At 43.3% G+C, this 15,469-nt stretch overlaps 1 protein-coding gene and 1 long non-coding RNA gene across 13 annotated transcripts in view; one reads left to right on the top strand and one right to left on the bottom strand.

Moving 5' to 3' along the window:
* KATNAL2 (katanin catalytic subunit A1 like 2) overlaps window positions 1-15,469 on the bottom strand; it is a 68,137-nt gene that overhangs the window by 18,412 nt on the left and 34,256 nt on the right. For 3 of the 8 annotated variants that reach the window (XM_045042217.1, XM_045042222.1, XM_045042218.1), the window contains 8 exons: window positions 14,859-14,997; window positions 13,386-13,484; window positions 11,272-11,370; window positions 10,986-11,063; window positions 8,087-8,185; window positions 6,014-6,077; window positions 5,694-5,812; window positions 695-786 (listed from right to left, as the gene is read on the bottom strand). In XM_045042217.1, the coding sequence (XP_044898152.1) occupies window positions 695-786; window positions 5,694-5,812; window positions 6,014-6,077; window positions 8,087-8,185; window positions 10,986-11,063; window positions 11,272-11,370; window positions 13,386-13,484; window positions 14,859-14,997 (789 nt within the window). The remainder of the gene's footprint in view (window positions 1-694; window positions 787-5,693; window positions 5,813-6,013; window positions 6,078-8,086; window positions 8,186-10,985; window positions 11,064-11,271; window positions 11,371-13,385; window positions 13,485-14,858; window positions 14,998-15,469) is intronic. The other 5 variants (XM_006938879.4, XM_045042219.1, XM_045042220.1 and 2 more) reach the window with 5 other exon arrangements.
* Window positions 1-15,469, top strand: part of LOC109493435 — a 36,503-nt gene that overhangs the window by 3,447 nt on the left and 17,587 nt on the right. Inside the window, exons 2-7 of one of the 5 annotated variants that reach the window (XR_006588343.1) lie at window positions 1,849-2,245; window positions 7,084-7,423; window positions 7,568-7,686; window positions 8,236-8,287; window positions 10,398-10,515; window positions 14,806-15,030. This is a non-coding gene — a long non-coding RNA (uncharacterized LOC109493435). Of the gene's footprint in view, window positions 1-1,848; window positions 2,246-7,083; window positions 7,424-7,567; window positions 10,516-14,805; window positions 15,031-15,469 lie in introns of all 5 variants that reach the window. The other 4 variants (XR_006588345.1, XR_006588344.1, XR_002737346.2 and 1 more) reach the window with 4 other exon arrangements.

The following is a 15,469-nucleotide window of genomic DNA, read 5'->3' as shown; positions in this document are numbered from 1 at the left end:
CCGCTCTGTTGAGATTTCCCAGAGACCTGTTTTTCCAAGCCAGGTTTAGTAAGAAGTTTCAAAGAAGAATACTTCTGATGAAGACAGAAAGAGTTTCTTAAAACACACACACACACACACACACACACACACACACACACACACGGCTCACTGTAGTCTGAGATGTGTTCTTTCCTGCTGGGGACGTTAGTGGACACTTAATCTTTAGAGGTAACATATGTGACATATTTAAAATCAGTCAGGCTGACCCACCACCTGATGTCACAGAAAAGCGGTGGCTTCCCTGGCCTCACACACTTTGTCGAGAGCTACCTCTTGGGACTTGCCCTTTGCAGCCCCATTCCCCACAGGCAGCCCCTCTGGCTCCAGAGGAGGTGGTCACGAGCAGCTATTTTGAGCCAGCGAGACCGTTATGGCAGCCTGGGATCGTGGGGCTGGGTGATCTTCAGGCCTGAAAACCACTCTGTGGGGAAAGGGGGAAGGGAGGATGACATTTCCTCCGGTTATAAAAACTACTTAAATCAGCTATTCAGTTAACAGGATCTAATTTAAAGACCTTTCCATGTGTCTGCAGAAAATTTGTGGGCTTATTAATAGGCTCATTCTGCTGGTAAATGTCGATGGGCTTCCGACCATCAAACACACTTACAAGAGGGGAGAAGTGATGACCGAAAAAAAAAACCCTGTCTGTTACCCAGGAGCCGTGCCTCTCTGACTCATCACTGACTCCAACTCGTCCAGGAAGATGGTGGAGGGGGCGTGATAGCGGGCGAGTTCAAATAACACCTGGGTGGGAGAGAAGCAACCACATGTTCAAATTCATATAGTTAAGTTAAAGTTCTCAGATGCTCCCAGAGATTAAGAGCTTAGAATGGCTGTAATGTTAAGTATTTATGCTGCACTCTGTTCTTTCATAATAACTTTATAATCATTACTCCTTAGCACAACCCCATGGGGTTGGACGGTCCAATTATTTCCATTTATCACTTGACAAAATTAGAGCCAGAGAGAGTTAGTGGTTAGTTCAAGGTTACTAATCATAAATGGGAGAGCTTAAGCTAAAACTCAATACCTGAGCTCTAGTTGGTTAGTTAGCCCCCGAGACTCCCTGCCAATAACATGTTCCGTATGGACAAAAAAGCCTTGGAATATGTAAAGTCATTTAATGGTTTTCCCTTAACCTTTCAGGACAATGAGAGAGGGTCATTCTCAGAAGGAAGAATTGTAGGGGAAGGATACAGTTCCAGTTATGGGTAACAAGAAGAATTTTGCACCTTTCTGCTCCCCAAATTACTCCACGGGGTCCTTATACCACTCCAAACACTGTTGTTTGGTAGGTTCAGGTACTTTGAGGGAATTTAAGGCAATTCCCAATTGAATAAAATGTTCCATTCCAGAATAAAATATTATAGACTGAACAAGAACAGAAAAACAGCCAGCAAAAGAACAGACATATAAAAACAAAATAAAGAGCTCTAAAGGGAGATGTGGTGGTGATGAAAAGAGTATAAAAAACTAAAGCTTTTTTTTTTAACCTTGAAACGGATCTCTTGAGCATCGTATACAATTCTTCACTGGTTGATCGGAGAAAGCAGTAGAGACTTAGAAAAGAATAGAGGTTCTTTAATAGGCAAAGGGGATTTATTCTCCATGTCACTTAGCGCTAGCAAAGTATCACAGAACAAATGAAAGGAGAAGAGCCCAGAAAAGGCCAGATTGTGTTTTCCTGGGTAGTGGCAGGTTACCCCTTGCTGGTCTCCCCGTCACCGAGTGGGAAGTCCCTCACCTTCACCACTGCTTGTACGTGTGGTGCACCCACGCTCATGAGCAAGTATTTTCCTTTCACAGAATCCTGTTTCATTCGGCCAAGACAGTTGGCTCAGCCTAATGAACTGAGAGAACAGTGTCAACGCCGGGACACTCATCACGAATGCCTTTTAGACACGATAGCGACGCGATCATTAGAAGCAAGCAACTTGTTTTCCTTGTCACAAAAAGAAAAGCCCCAGTACAGCTGATATTAAGGGTGATTACAATAGCAGCAATCTACCCAATGAAAAGTGGAATATCAGAACTCTTTCATAGAACCATACATGTTTTTAAGGTGCTCCCCAAGGTGCAGAGAGACCAAGGGGCCCTATGAGACCAAACGCCCAGTTGGAAGGAGAACCGCATCCGGACCCTGTGTCTCCATATTGACCGTACCACTGCTCTTCCCGCTGCCAAAGAATATATAGAACTCCAGGTAAGTGCACTGGAAGCGTTAGTCCAAAATTTTCAAAAGTACTTGGAGGAAGTTAAATCGTACAACTAGGGGTGGGGGTGGGGGAGGGTGTTGAAAGATGTAAGCACCAACAGGTGTGTGCATTTGCTAAAGAGACCACTCAACTATTCAATAGCATCAATTCCTAGGAGGCATGAACATTAGGAGGGGAGGGAGGAACATAACCCAAGGGTTCCCTATAAATAACTCTTTAATTGGAATAGGAAGAGAAACAAATGGTAGGAAAGCTTCTCTGATGTAGAGGAAGGTCCTGAAGGGTTCTCTTTATCTGAAAGCTTCATAGTAAAGATTTTGACAGCATGACCAAGATTTTCCAGGCGAGGATCCTTCCAAGAGCTCAGAAAAGAATTTCTGAGACGATAGAGGATGAGATCCCCCAAAGTTAGGAGAGGTTATCTGTTTTCCCTTTGAATTACTTTTTTTAAATATCCAAAACCAAAAGTGCATTTCACAGGAAAAAAAAGGAAATACACATATCTTCTAAACCTATAAAAAGATGCTCAAGTTCATTCAGAGTTAAATGCATATTTGAGCACTGAAATATTAATTTCACTATCAGATTGGCAAAGATTTTTTTTTTTAAAGATTTTTTAAATGCTGATTTATTTTTGAGAGAGAGCACAAGCAGGGGAGGGGCAGAGAGAGAGGGGAACAGAGGGTCCAAAGTAGGCTCCTTGCCGTCAGCACAGAGTCCGACTCGGGGCTCAAGCTCACGAAACACGAGATGGTGACCCGAGCCGAAGTTGGACGCTTAACTGACTGGGCCACCCAGGTGTCCCAAAGATTTCTAAATTTGGGTGCTACACAGTGTTGGCCAGGGTGGGGGAAGCAAACACGCACACCATTTATGGGTGTAGAAGCTGGTGCAACCCTGTTGTCAGGCAATTTGGCAATCAGTGATCTTTCATTCTCTCTGACCTAGCAATTCTACTTAAGAGAAATCCTCTTACACTACTGTATACGCAAGGACATGGATATGGTAAGATTGTCTGCTGTAGCTTTGTTCATGATAGCAGGAGGCTAGAAACAACCTAACTGTTGTTTACATTAGAGATAGCCATTAAGAAGAGACTGGTTAAATACATTTTGCAATGAACATTCCATGCAATGAAATCTGATACAGACTCATAAAAGAACATGTTGTGTCTATAATAGTGCGGAACAATATTCAAGTTATATTGGTAAGTGTGAACACAAACAAAAGTTATAGAAGGATATGTGTAGTACGTTCCTACTGACATTTAGTAAAGAGGGAAGATATAGATGCAGTTGTTGGTATTTATATAAATATGATAAATGTTCTGGAAGGCTGAACTAGCAACTGTAGCAGTTGCCCCTGGGGAGAAGGTTCAGGGGTCTATATGCCCTTTTGTATCTTTTTTTTTTTTTTCAAAAATACGAATTATTTTTAAAATATATGGGAAAGGAGGGGGAGAAATTGAGGAAGGAATCATTTCCTCACCCCTAGAATTTTAACAAAATAATTCTGAAGCAGAAGAAAACTTTAGTTAAATAAAATGCTCACACAGAATAGAGAGTTCTTGTTAAGTGACTTTTCTGGCTATCCCACATTAAACAAGACAATTCTTTTAGTAGTTTCAATCTTTGTTAAGGATATTCATAAAATATTTGAATTTGTTCTTCTGTCTAAGGAAGTCCTGTCCAGAGAATATAATGTAATCTTTCTTTGAGCATCTTGCAGTGTTTTGTGCACATAGCTGTAAACACCACTTTTTCATGACAGGAGATGAATCTAAACTGAGTCTGGGGGCATCTCCTAAGAGTTCTAGTGTTCCGCAGCAAATAGAAATGGAATGTTAAAAAAAAAATCTTCGGGGGCGCCTGGGTTAGCATCTGACTTCGGCTCAGGTCATGATCTCATGGTTCATGAGTTCGAGTCCCACGTCCTGCTCTGTGCTGACAGCTCAGAGCCGGAGGCTGCTTTGGATTCTGTGTCTCCCTCTCTGTCTCCTGCTCAAGCTCTGTCTCTGTCTCTCAAAAATAAATAAACATTGAAAAAAAATAACTATTATGTATGAGAATACTATTTAGGAGAAAATTCAGACCAGAGAAAGAGGTCTAGAAATAACAGAGATGGCAAAATAAGTTGACCAAAAAAAAAAAAAATCTTCAGGCTGATGGTTTTATAGTTAGTTGGATTTCAGCTCATTGAAATCAAGCTAACTAGAATCACATGGAACCCCAACATTTAGGAACAGGTAAGTTCAAACCCTATCTTTGGACCTGGCACTAAGTTAGACTCAAAGAACAAAGAAACAGATGTCAACATGGATTTCCACAAATTACAATCTTGATGGGGTGATAAGAATTCATAGGGGCCCCTGGGTGCCTCAGTCGGTTGAGCCTCTGACTCTGGATTTTGGTTCAGGTCATGATCTCAGGGTTTATGAGATCAAAGCTGCATCAGGCCCTGTGCTTACCGAATGGAGCCTGCTTGGGTTTCTTTCTCTCCCTCTCTCTCTCTGCCCCCTCCCCTGCTCATGCTTTCTTGCTCACAAAATAAATAAATAAACATTCAAAGGAAGAATTTATAAAAACTTACACATTTGAAGTAACTTGAGAAAAGTGTCAAAGTAATAAATAATAGGTCATTTTAGGTAAATCAATCCTATAAAAATATTCTATTATGACTTCCAAGTAAGCCATAATATTTTGAAAATAAGTCATCTAAGGTAATGTAACCTAAGCAAAATATTTTAGAGTAAATTTCTTTTTAGAAAATTTATAGTATTTACATTTACTTAGTATTGATTACTTGCCAGTCATTCTACAGAATTCAATAGTTTAACAGGATTTCTGAGAAGGACCCACTTTACATTGAGGAGTAAATCATAAACAGGTGTTCTCATAAGATAACTGGGAAGTATAGTAAAAAATGTTACATTATATTTTATATAAAATATATTTTCTATTTCTCTCCTAAGGAGAGAAAAAACTCTAAGGCTATGGGGCACTGTGGAGGAAAGTTGCTCAGACCATCTGAAAGAATAATTGTCTTAAATTTCTTGATTTCTTGCAGACAGTAGCAGCCTCTCAAATGTTAACTGAATATACCGCACATGCTTAATAATAAATGCTTCTTGAATGAAGAAAAAAATATTCCACTTCATAAACAACCTTTTCCCCAGATTCCATTCCTAAGCTACATGAATCACAAAAGGACCATTGGTCAAATTCCCAAAGGAAAGGACATCATGTTTTGCTCATGGGGACAGGATTAATATCCACCTATAATAGTCAATCAATCCATCTTCTGGGTTTTTAGTAATCAAGATCCGGGATAAATTCTAACATATAAATCGCTTAAAAACAAATAAGCTCTAACATCATTTTGTACCACTGTATTCGCTGGCACTTATTCTGAAAAAAAAAAATCAGGAATTCCTACCCGAACAAGTTTTTCTGAATCCCCTCTCCATTTGCTGACAATGGTAGACGCAGAAATGTTAAAGAAAGTTGTTTTGCACTCCGTGGCCACAGCTTTGGCCAGTAAAGTCTTCCCTGTACCTAGAGACACATGGGGATGAATTGTGAGCAACACTTGAACTCCATCCCTCTGTTAACAGATAGAAGTCAGTGTCACAAGAAGTCGGTGAAAAAGGAGATGGTTACCTAGCGGTCATTAGCCCCAGTGCTGAATGAGGACAGGACAAGTCGTCATCCACACACACACTTAATATCAAGACCCAAACAGAAAGATTCCTTTACCTGGAGGGCCATAGAGCAGCAGTCCTTTCCAGGGGGAGAGAATTCCTGTAAACAGCTGTGGGTACTATGGAAACAAGGAACAAAGAAGAGGTTTGGAATCCGTATGTCAGCCTACACACCCTTAGTGCAATCGAATGAAGCCAGAGTGAAACACAACACAATTCAGACAGTCAGCCTTTTTTTAAGGCTGGCTGCTTCTATTTACATCATATTTATCCCAGGTTGACTTTCACACTTGATAGGAATGTGTGGCTTAATATTTGTGGCTTTTTACAAGAGCAGTTTTGTTTTGTTTTGTTTTAAGGAAAAGAAAGGCATACGTGGGTACTTTTCTTCTCCATTACAGTAGTTATTGCCTACATACATAACATCATTTCCCCCAGGGGTCTATATACAGGGTATTTGGCAATCTTTTGAATGTTGTGAACAGGGAGTGCCCTTTAAGATAACCACCAGAACTGAAAAAGGTGTGTGCGAATTAGGCATAAAGCTATGGTGAAGCCTGATTTAGAAGCTGGGAACCTTGGTGCTGAATGCATTATGAGACACTGACTCCAAACAGGACATACATGAACTTCAGTGATTCTCTCCCATTAGTTCAAATTCAGACAATCTGGAGCATAGGTAGAGTTGACAGAGAACAAGGAAGAAGGAAAAACAATAGTATGATTATAACTAGCTATTAGTTTCTTGCTGATGCTAATGTCAAAATCTCAATGTCATCACATACAGAGCTTATGATACTATGGAGATAACACATCCAGAGTTTCAATGAGATGTCCTATCCTTTCCAGAAGACTTGTACTGTAGAGCCATTCAGAGGAAAGGGTGAATAAATTCCCACTAGTTCTGAATACCAGCATATTTTTTACTCCCATGTCAGAACACAGAAAGAAAGAGAGGGGAAAGACATTCCAAATTCATTCATTTTTGTCTCATTAGAATAGAAGCAGCCAAAAATCAGGGGCTGCATGGGCTCAGTGGTAATAATAAGTAGGTTATTCAATACAATAAATTTGTTATCTTCACTGGGGAAGATCACAGAAAATGGCCGCAAATTATCTCTGCAGCTCCTCCCACCACATGAATCTGGACTTGGCCTTGTGACTTTGGCCAATGAGACATCAGCAAGTAGAAGAAGAGACGTGGGAGATGCTGTTGGATTGGGACCTGCCCTTTCTTGCTTCTGTCTGGGAACCCTCTGTCACCATGGGAACAAGACTCGGTCTGCCTGCCGGAGGATGAGAGGCACGTGGAGAAGTCTCAGTCGTTCTGTTTATTCCAGCTTTCCCAGCCACCCTGGCTGATGCCCCGGATGTGGGAGTGAGCCCAGCCAGTATCATGTGGCAAAGAGATGAGCTGGCCCTGCTGGGCCCAGCCCAAACGGCATACCCCCACAGGCGCACATAAGTAAGTGATTGTTGTTTTCTAAGGTGCAAAGTTTTGGGGTGGTCTGTTTTACAGCCAGAGCTATGTGGTACACTGACCTTCTCAGTACCACAGTTGTAAACCCACCATGGAAAGTCCTGTTTTTCTATTTTCTTTCCTGTTTAGTGAACCACTCTGCACAAAGACTTGTCAGGAATAAGCAATGAGCGCAACACGATGGCTTTCCTGCTGGTGCCCTGGAAGGGGCTGTCTAGTCCTTACAACCGGTCAAAGCAAAACCCCAGGTGATGTGGGTATTGGGGAGGGTAGGCGGTAAGATGTATAGAAGCAAAGTGAGAGGCCTTCTCTTACAGGAGGTATTTCTGCTATAATACGTATATTTTTAGGGAGGCAGGCTAATTTGAACCTATCTATAGCAACTGGCAAATCATATATATTAGAGTCTTAGATCTTAAATGATCACTTGAACAGACACCTGCCTTGAACCAATATGTAACATGATTCCAAATTGCCTACAACGGACTGGGCCTTGGTACTCCAACATTTAACCAAATACTGTGACACAGGCAAAAAGTTAACTTGATGGCAGAAAAACATCCTGTCCTCTTCCTGATGGGTGCATGACATACAGTTTGTCCAATGGATAATGAACAGAAATACCCCCACGAGGCTTCCCATCCTTACCCTTATAGGGTACACGACAGCTTCTTTGACTAACTGCTTGGCTGCATCGAGTCCAATAATGTCATCCCACTTTATGTTTGGACTATGGAGATAAATGTCCTGCAATGCACATTTGATCATTTTGTTAAAACTAGTGTTTTCCTCCACAGCTGTAATAAACACAGGAGCAGCAGAATACTTGACTTACAATAGGATGGAAAGGTGATACAAACTTTTCATGTTAGATATACGTATATATGCATATTGTAATCATGGGCTAGCTCACTAAATGGATGTCATGAACATATTCAGTGATTTTTCCCTGAAGAAGATATTGGCGATACAATATGGTACTTTTAAGAGGGGAAAAAAAATCTCCTGACGATGGACTATACCTGTCTTCAGTTAATAGCAAACCGTGCTGATTTACGGCTGTAATCAAAGAGGCTACAGAATATGCCTTCAAATTACATTGGCTTTGACTGCAAAACATAGTTCCTAGCCAGTGCCTGGCTCCCCTTGCTCCTTGCTCTCTCAAACGCTTTCTTAATTTGTGGCCTAAGAGAGATCATGCTCCTCTGAAACCAATTTCTCTTTTTCCCTAGTGATCACCCCTACTTTCCATCAGGAGCAATTGCTCCTACAAAATTCAAGGAAGCCAACAACCGGGCAAAAGTGTGGTCTGCCCTCTCCTTGTGGAGCCCTGTAGCAACCATCTGGGGCAATCAATTAAGGCCGGTTTTACTGATAATTCATTTAAAGTTTCCAAACGTCAGTTTCACAAGCCCCCTCGGAACAGTCACTCAGGGCCTTTCTCAGTAGGAGCTCTTTCAGGCAAACTGAGTAACTAGTGTGTTACATCAAAAAAAAAGAAAAAGCTCCCTCTTTCAAGTCATTCTGAGTGACTACAGAACAATCTGGAAACTAGTTGTATGTGTATTTAATTTTTAAATAAACAATACACGCACATGGTTCAAAAACACACGTTTTCAATGCTGGTGACATGTTTTGCCCCCACCCCTGTTGCCTGTCTCCCCGTATCCCTCTGCCACGGGTGACAACTTTTATTAGAGAAACTATTCATTCAAGTGATTTTAGGCGTGATCCATTCCTAGACGGGATGGCAGCGAAAGCACATCTGTCTTCCAAAATCCTGGGAGAACCCTCCCTGTCTTTAGACAGTGTATCTGCCTGCTAGCCCACCAGTCACTCACATTCTTACTACCACACTTTCTTAGAAGAAGCTTGGCACACGGTGGGGATTGATCTACCCTGGAATTCAAAGCAGCCATCGATAAAAGCAGTATTCCTTGCCCTCTTCTAGAGCTGACATTGAGTTCCACATAGCAGTATTTAATTTCCCAATGGGAAGTTCCTCCTCATAGCCGCAAAACTTATCAGTCAGAACTCAACAGGACTGCCTCATGAGGTGGTGAGCTCCCCAACACTGTAAGCATTCAAGCAGGGACTGAACGACTACTTCCCGTGGCACTGTAGGAAAGATGCCAGGTGGAATCATTTCAGGCCACTTCTCCTCTACACGTCCGTTATCATTAGTTATGGTATCCTTTTGCAGAAACAGTAACAAAAAGGATATTTTTCTCTGCTCTCTGGTGCATCCGAATTACCACAGCCTGGCTCAATCCTCATCCTCTCTCACTGGTAATAACTTGAGAGCTGGTCTCCTTATCTCTATTTCTTTGATCTCCATCCACCACACTGGCATCAGGACATCTGAGTAGCCCATTCTCCCGACGGACACCTTTCAAAGATTCCGCATGTCCTCGAGACAACTTCCAATGCTGGGCTAGTGCTCACTATGCCCCTAGCTCAGGAACTCTGGCCTCTCTCTGCAACCCCGTTCCCCACCACTCCTTGGGGCTCATTCAGCTCAAAGCAGTACGATTTCACGGTGTGTTTGGCCCAGAACCCTCCACCCTCCCCCTTCTACTTTTTCACGTGCCTATTTCTTATGTATCTTCTTCCCTAGTGCTCTCCCCGCCCTTTGGCACAAAACACCCCGCCTTTGGGTTCTCCAAGTGCACCTTACCCATGGGATGAGAGACTCTTTCAGGCAAGGACTGTGTCTGATTTGTTCATCTTTGTGTTTCCAGCCCCCACCGCATGCTTGACACCTCATAGGTGCGGTAACAGCTGCGGAACTGAACAGCCAGAGCTGGGGAACCCTTAATTACTGCAGAATAGCTGTGCATTTTTTGGAACATATTAAACATCTCTCCGAGTCTGCCTAGGTTGCAGTCTTTCATTAAATATGAGATCGCTGGATATCAGATAAATAGCCTATAACTCAAGAATCTATTCTGTTCCCAAGGAACTTGCCCAAAGTCACACAGCTAGAAAAAGAAGGATGTAGAAATCAAATCCAGGTCAACTGATTCCAGAGCCGGTATCGTTAACCATGAGACTCCACTGCCTTTAAATTCTGAAGGGTAAGCTTGAAATTCAGTAGTCTGGATGATAAGCTCTTTCCTGCTAATCTTGTTTTTCATGGAAATTTCCAATTATGAAATCATCAGACTCCCAATATCTCTGTTTCTAGACTTTGACTGTTTAAACAAGACACAGACATGCTCTTTCCTTCTCTAAGAGGCTTTCTCTCCTTAACTGTTGGCTCTGCTCTAAAACCTTTCACCTGTCCCTTGCCTTCCAAGTCTGTTTCCCTTTTGGTTTTCTTGGCCTCTGTAGTGAGATGGTGGGCTCTTTGTATTGTAATTTTATGATTCTATAATTTATTTATCATGCATTATTGTGCCTCTAAACAATATGAGTGCCTTTGCAAGTGGGGGCACTTTATAAATAAATGATCATATTTATTGTTATTAATAAAAGAAGCAGCCCACAATGCTCCAGGAGCCCCGATCCGCCTCCGTAAATTTGTGAATTGAATATCAGATCTTACCCGGCTCACCACGGCTGCCAGTTCTCGCATCTCACTATTCATGCCAATAAATGCACTCAGAGGTTTCAACAATCGTTCCTGATGATGGGAACAGAAAGTTTTACGTTACAATATTGTTCATAACTTAGAAAGCAAAACAGGATGCGGATCTCAGTGACATAAATGGTGGCAGATAGCTGTGACCTTTGAGTTGATCTCAAAATTTCTCTGGACTCAAAATTATACTTCTCAAGTTCGTCCTGATGTTGGTAGTTTGCAAGACGAATGTCACATCTTAGCCACTTACTGAGGGGTCTGGGTTACAGTCAAGGCTGTTCAAGCCAACCTCGCTGGTTGCTCCTTTGATGGCATCTGTGAGCAGCCCTCGGAAGTCAATGATTTGGCCCTGAAAGGGAGTAATGGTTATTTACACCATTAAAACATAAGAGAAGACAATCCTCAATAGCTCAGCTTCTGTAAATCAAGACACATGTATGTACTTTGGTATGTAGGACACACAAAGTGAAGCTTTGAAAAGAACCTGCACTGGGCCTCCTGGGTGGCTCAGTCACTTGAGTCCTGCTCAGGTCATGATCCTGGGGTCGTGGGACTGAGCCCTATGTCACGCTCTGCACTAACCATGGAACCTGCTTAAGATTCTCTCTCTTTCTCTCTCTCTGCCCCTCTCTCTCTCTGCTTCCGCCCCCTCCCCTGCTCACATGTGCTCTCTCTCTCTGTAAAATAAAAAAAAAATTTTTTTAATAAAATAAAAAGAACCCGCACTAATAATGAACAAGATGATTTCCTCAAGTTGGGCACTCTAGAAGAAAAAATAAGTTGAAATAAATTCCTTAGAATGAAGTTGGTTTGAATAAAAATTCACAAGCATTTTTCAGTTCCTGACGCCATGCCATATGCTTCCTTACAGGTCTGGCTCCCCTATATTGTCTCATCCTTTGCAACATTTTACACACAGGAAGAACTCATCATCAGGAGAGTGATGATAGTTCCCATTAACCACCATGTACATTCTCCACTCAGTAGAGTCCCAGCTAACAAGTGACTTAAGGCCAGGTTTAAACCCAGATATCTGCCTCCCATACTCCTCCCAATGCCACCTCATCTCCCCCGCAGGCAGAAAGAGAAAGGAAGGATGCATGCAAGAAAAAAGTAATTAGCAGTAGCCAGCACTTACCGAGTGTATATTATATGCTGGACACTATGCTAACATTCTCCACTCGTTATGATATCTTTCTAATTAAAAACATTTTTTTTAATGTTTATTCATTTTTGAGAGAGACAGAGACAGAGTGTGAGCAGGGGAGGGCCAGAGAAAGAGGGAGACACAGAATCCGAATCAGGCTTCAGGCTCCAGGCTCCAAGCTGTCAGCACAGACCCCGACGTGGGGCTGGAACTCATAAGCCGCAAGATCATGACCTCAGCTGAAGTTGGCACTTAACCTACTGAGCCACCCAGGCGCCCCTTTTTAAAATTTTTTTAATGTTTATTTATTGTTGAGAGAGAGAGAGAGAGAGAGAGAGAGAGAGAGAGAGAGAGAGAACCCATATACTTGAGGACCTTAAAAGGAGCCAGTTCAAGCCAATGAGAGCTCCCTTAATTTCCAGGGAGATGCTTCCAGCCTCCCCTCCAAACACACACACAGTCAGAGTTTAGTTCGCCCCAGAAGAGCCAGCCAGGGGTAAGTCTGAAGTCCTGTAGTTTGAGAACTTGCTTGAAGAAAGATGACTCTTAAAAAGACACCCAACCCCAGAAGTTACAATCAAGAGAAACCTGCTGGGTGTTGATACTGCTTCACCTTTCCAAAGGACAGGTTTTAACCTACCTTTTGCCTACAGCCACCCAACCTGGGTCTTCTCTGTTTGAGAAACGGTTATTTCTGAATCAAGAAATGAGGTTCATTATGAAAGGGGTAGAAATATTTAGTATGGATAAGACCCACCCTATTTCAACTGAGGTTTCATGGTTCACATGGAATGACATGTAAGCCTAGAGCCACATCTCCATGGAGAAAAAGTGCCATCGCTCATCAGTTACCACCAATGGGGGAAGAAAGAATGGGCAGGCCATCATAACTCCTTCAATAATACAGAACACCCATGCTGATCATTTCAGTCGTGGGATTTTTAAGCTGAAAGTGACGTTGGAAGCCATCTCTTCCAAACTCCTGAGTTTACAAATAGGGAAACTGAGCTTCTTCGAGGTGGGGCACATCCTTCAAGACCAGACCAGAACACCAGGGCTGTAATCCTCATCCAGTGCTCCTCTCAGTTCACCGCACAGCCAGCCTTTGACCGTCACCTATTAGCTTTCCTCTTTGACAAAAACAGCCTTTTTTACTTTCATTTTTACAAAGAAAAGGGATGCCCCCTTTTGGTTCTAGGTTCACGAATGCCACTTACTTTTTGTGGGTGGACGTTTTCTTCTCCGCTGCCTTTGGGGATTCCTGATATACTCAAGCCAAAGTCAGCGCCCTCCATGGGAGTATTATTGACAGGCTCCTGGGGAAAAAGGAAGACAGCAAGAAGCCAGCTGGGGAAGCAAGTTCCACATGCTGGTGGAAAATGCCTATTCCGGCATCCAGAATCACACACTGGGTATCAGTTCAGTAAACGGGAACCTCATGTGTCATTCGGCCACTTCTGTGCAGACCCAACAAGATGAATTCACTGTCTGCCTGTGCCATACGGGAAGAGCTATCACCAGAAGCTACAGGCTTTGAGTAGCTTTTCCGGTGGAGGAAACCGTTGTGCCTCAACCCATCCCCGTTCACACTGGCTTGCCTGTTCTCCTATAACGAAGTATCTGAGGCCAGGGGTGGCTGAGTTTGGAGGTGGAGCTGAGTCAACAGTCAACTGCTTCCTGCGGATTCCCCTGCACCACCTTCGGCTCCCTTCCACCTGAGCCAGACTGCAATGGCCAGAAGTGTACAACCTCCTCGAGAGTGAGACGTTCCTTCTGACAATTGAGTTTCACGAGGACTCCTTTCTCTCCCGCCAGGGATCTCTGACACTCTTTCTTCCCATTCTTTTTCACTATTTCCATTAGTTCTCTTTCCTCTGAAACCTGGTATGTTTGTTCTGACCCAGGAGGTTGGAGGTATGAATCCCCTGAGTCAGAAGCCATTGATTTCCCCTGCCTGCTGGGCTCTGTCCTCTTGCTGACCACCCTGTCCCCAAGATTGTTTTGCGGGAAGGTCTGGAGTGAAGACCAACCATTTGTGTTTTGGAGAAACCCAGCCATTCTTGAGGCCATCCTTGACTTAGTCTTAAGAGTCCAGGAATGTGCTTTGGGACAAGAAAGATGTGCCACCTATAGTTACCTCAAATGGGATAATCGAGCTCTGTAGCAACCAGCCCCCTGCTCTGACTGGACCCAGGGCTTACCCCTCGAGGACTGTTTCCCAGGACTCCAACCAGGGGGAAGGCTGGTGGAAGGAAGGAGACTTCCCACTCGAATTAAGAAACATTAGGGGGGTGCCTGGGTGGCGCAGTCGGTTAAGCGTCCGACTTCAGCCAGGTCACGATCTCGCGGTCCGTGAGTTTGAGCCCCGCGTCAGGCTCTGGGCTGATGGCTCGGAGCCTGGAGCCTGTTTCCGATTCTGTGTCTCCCTCTCTCTCTGCCCCTCCCCCGTTCATGCTCTGTCTCTCTCTGTCCCAAAAATAAATAAAAACGCTGAAAAAAAATTTTTTTTAAATAAAAAAAAAAAAGAAACATTAGGAAGGCTAGAGACTTGCCTGTGGTTTTAATTCAGTATACTGGAAGAAAATCCACAATGTAACAAAATCACACAAAAATGAATAAATGTGACTCTTTTCTCAGGGCTATTTCTCAGCCACCTGCAGTTTTACCAATACCAGCAAAGCCATCCAGACCTGTTTAGGATGCTCCTTATGGACGGATTTGGCATCCCCTGGCTTCCCCACCGTGGTTCTGGACCGTGGCCTCTGCTGACTGATCTTGGGAAGATTTTGACAACTGTCGCTCATCACCCTAGGGAAGGGAACAAAGACCCTGGAGGAAATTATTCAAACCATTTAATTTGAGGTAACTAAACAACCTGTGTAGCCGACTTAAAAAGAGTTCTAGAAAGATGTGCAGATGTGGCACCATTGGGCCCTTCCATTTGCACTGTCCTGACACCCTGGCCGTCCTGGCTCTGACTTGCTCCACTCTACCCCTTGGGTTCCTCCAAGAGCAAGCTAGAGGGTCCACCTCCTCCTGGAGGCCCCCAACCTCCTCTTCATTTTCCCTTCAAGCCACCTGGCTCCAGCTCTTCTGCAGATAGCTCTGTATTCCTAAGAACACGTGACTTTTGCAAGCATTTTCCAACATTTCTTCCCACCTTCCTTAAAGAACAGTATGCAGCCCAGGGGTCACGTTGTGGGGAGGAAGGAGGAAGCCTAGGGATTTGCCTGTAGTTTTGATCCAGTGTGCTGGATGTACTTAAAATAGTTCTCATCAGGCTGCATACAGCCAACATGGA

The sequence above is a fragment of the Felis catus genome, chromosome D3 (genome assembly GCF_018350175.1).
Source record: "Felis catus isolate Fca126 chromosome D3, F.catus_Fca126_mat1.0, whole genome shotgun sequence".
Classification (NCBI taxonomy): domain Eukaryota; kingdom Metazoa; phylum Chordata; class Mammalia; order Carnivora; family Felidae; genus Felis; species Felis catus.
The sequence above is the reverse complement of the archived record's forward strand: the minus strand, read 5'-3'. Positions and strand labels throughout refer to the sequence as shown.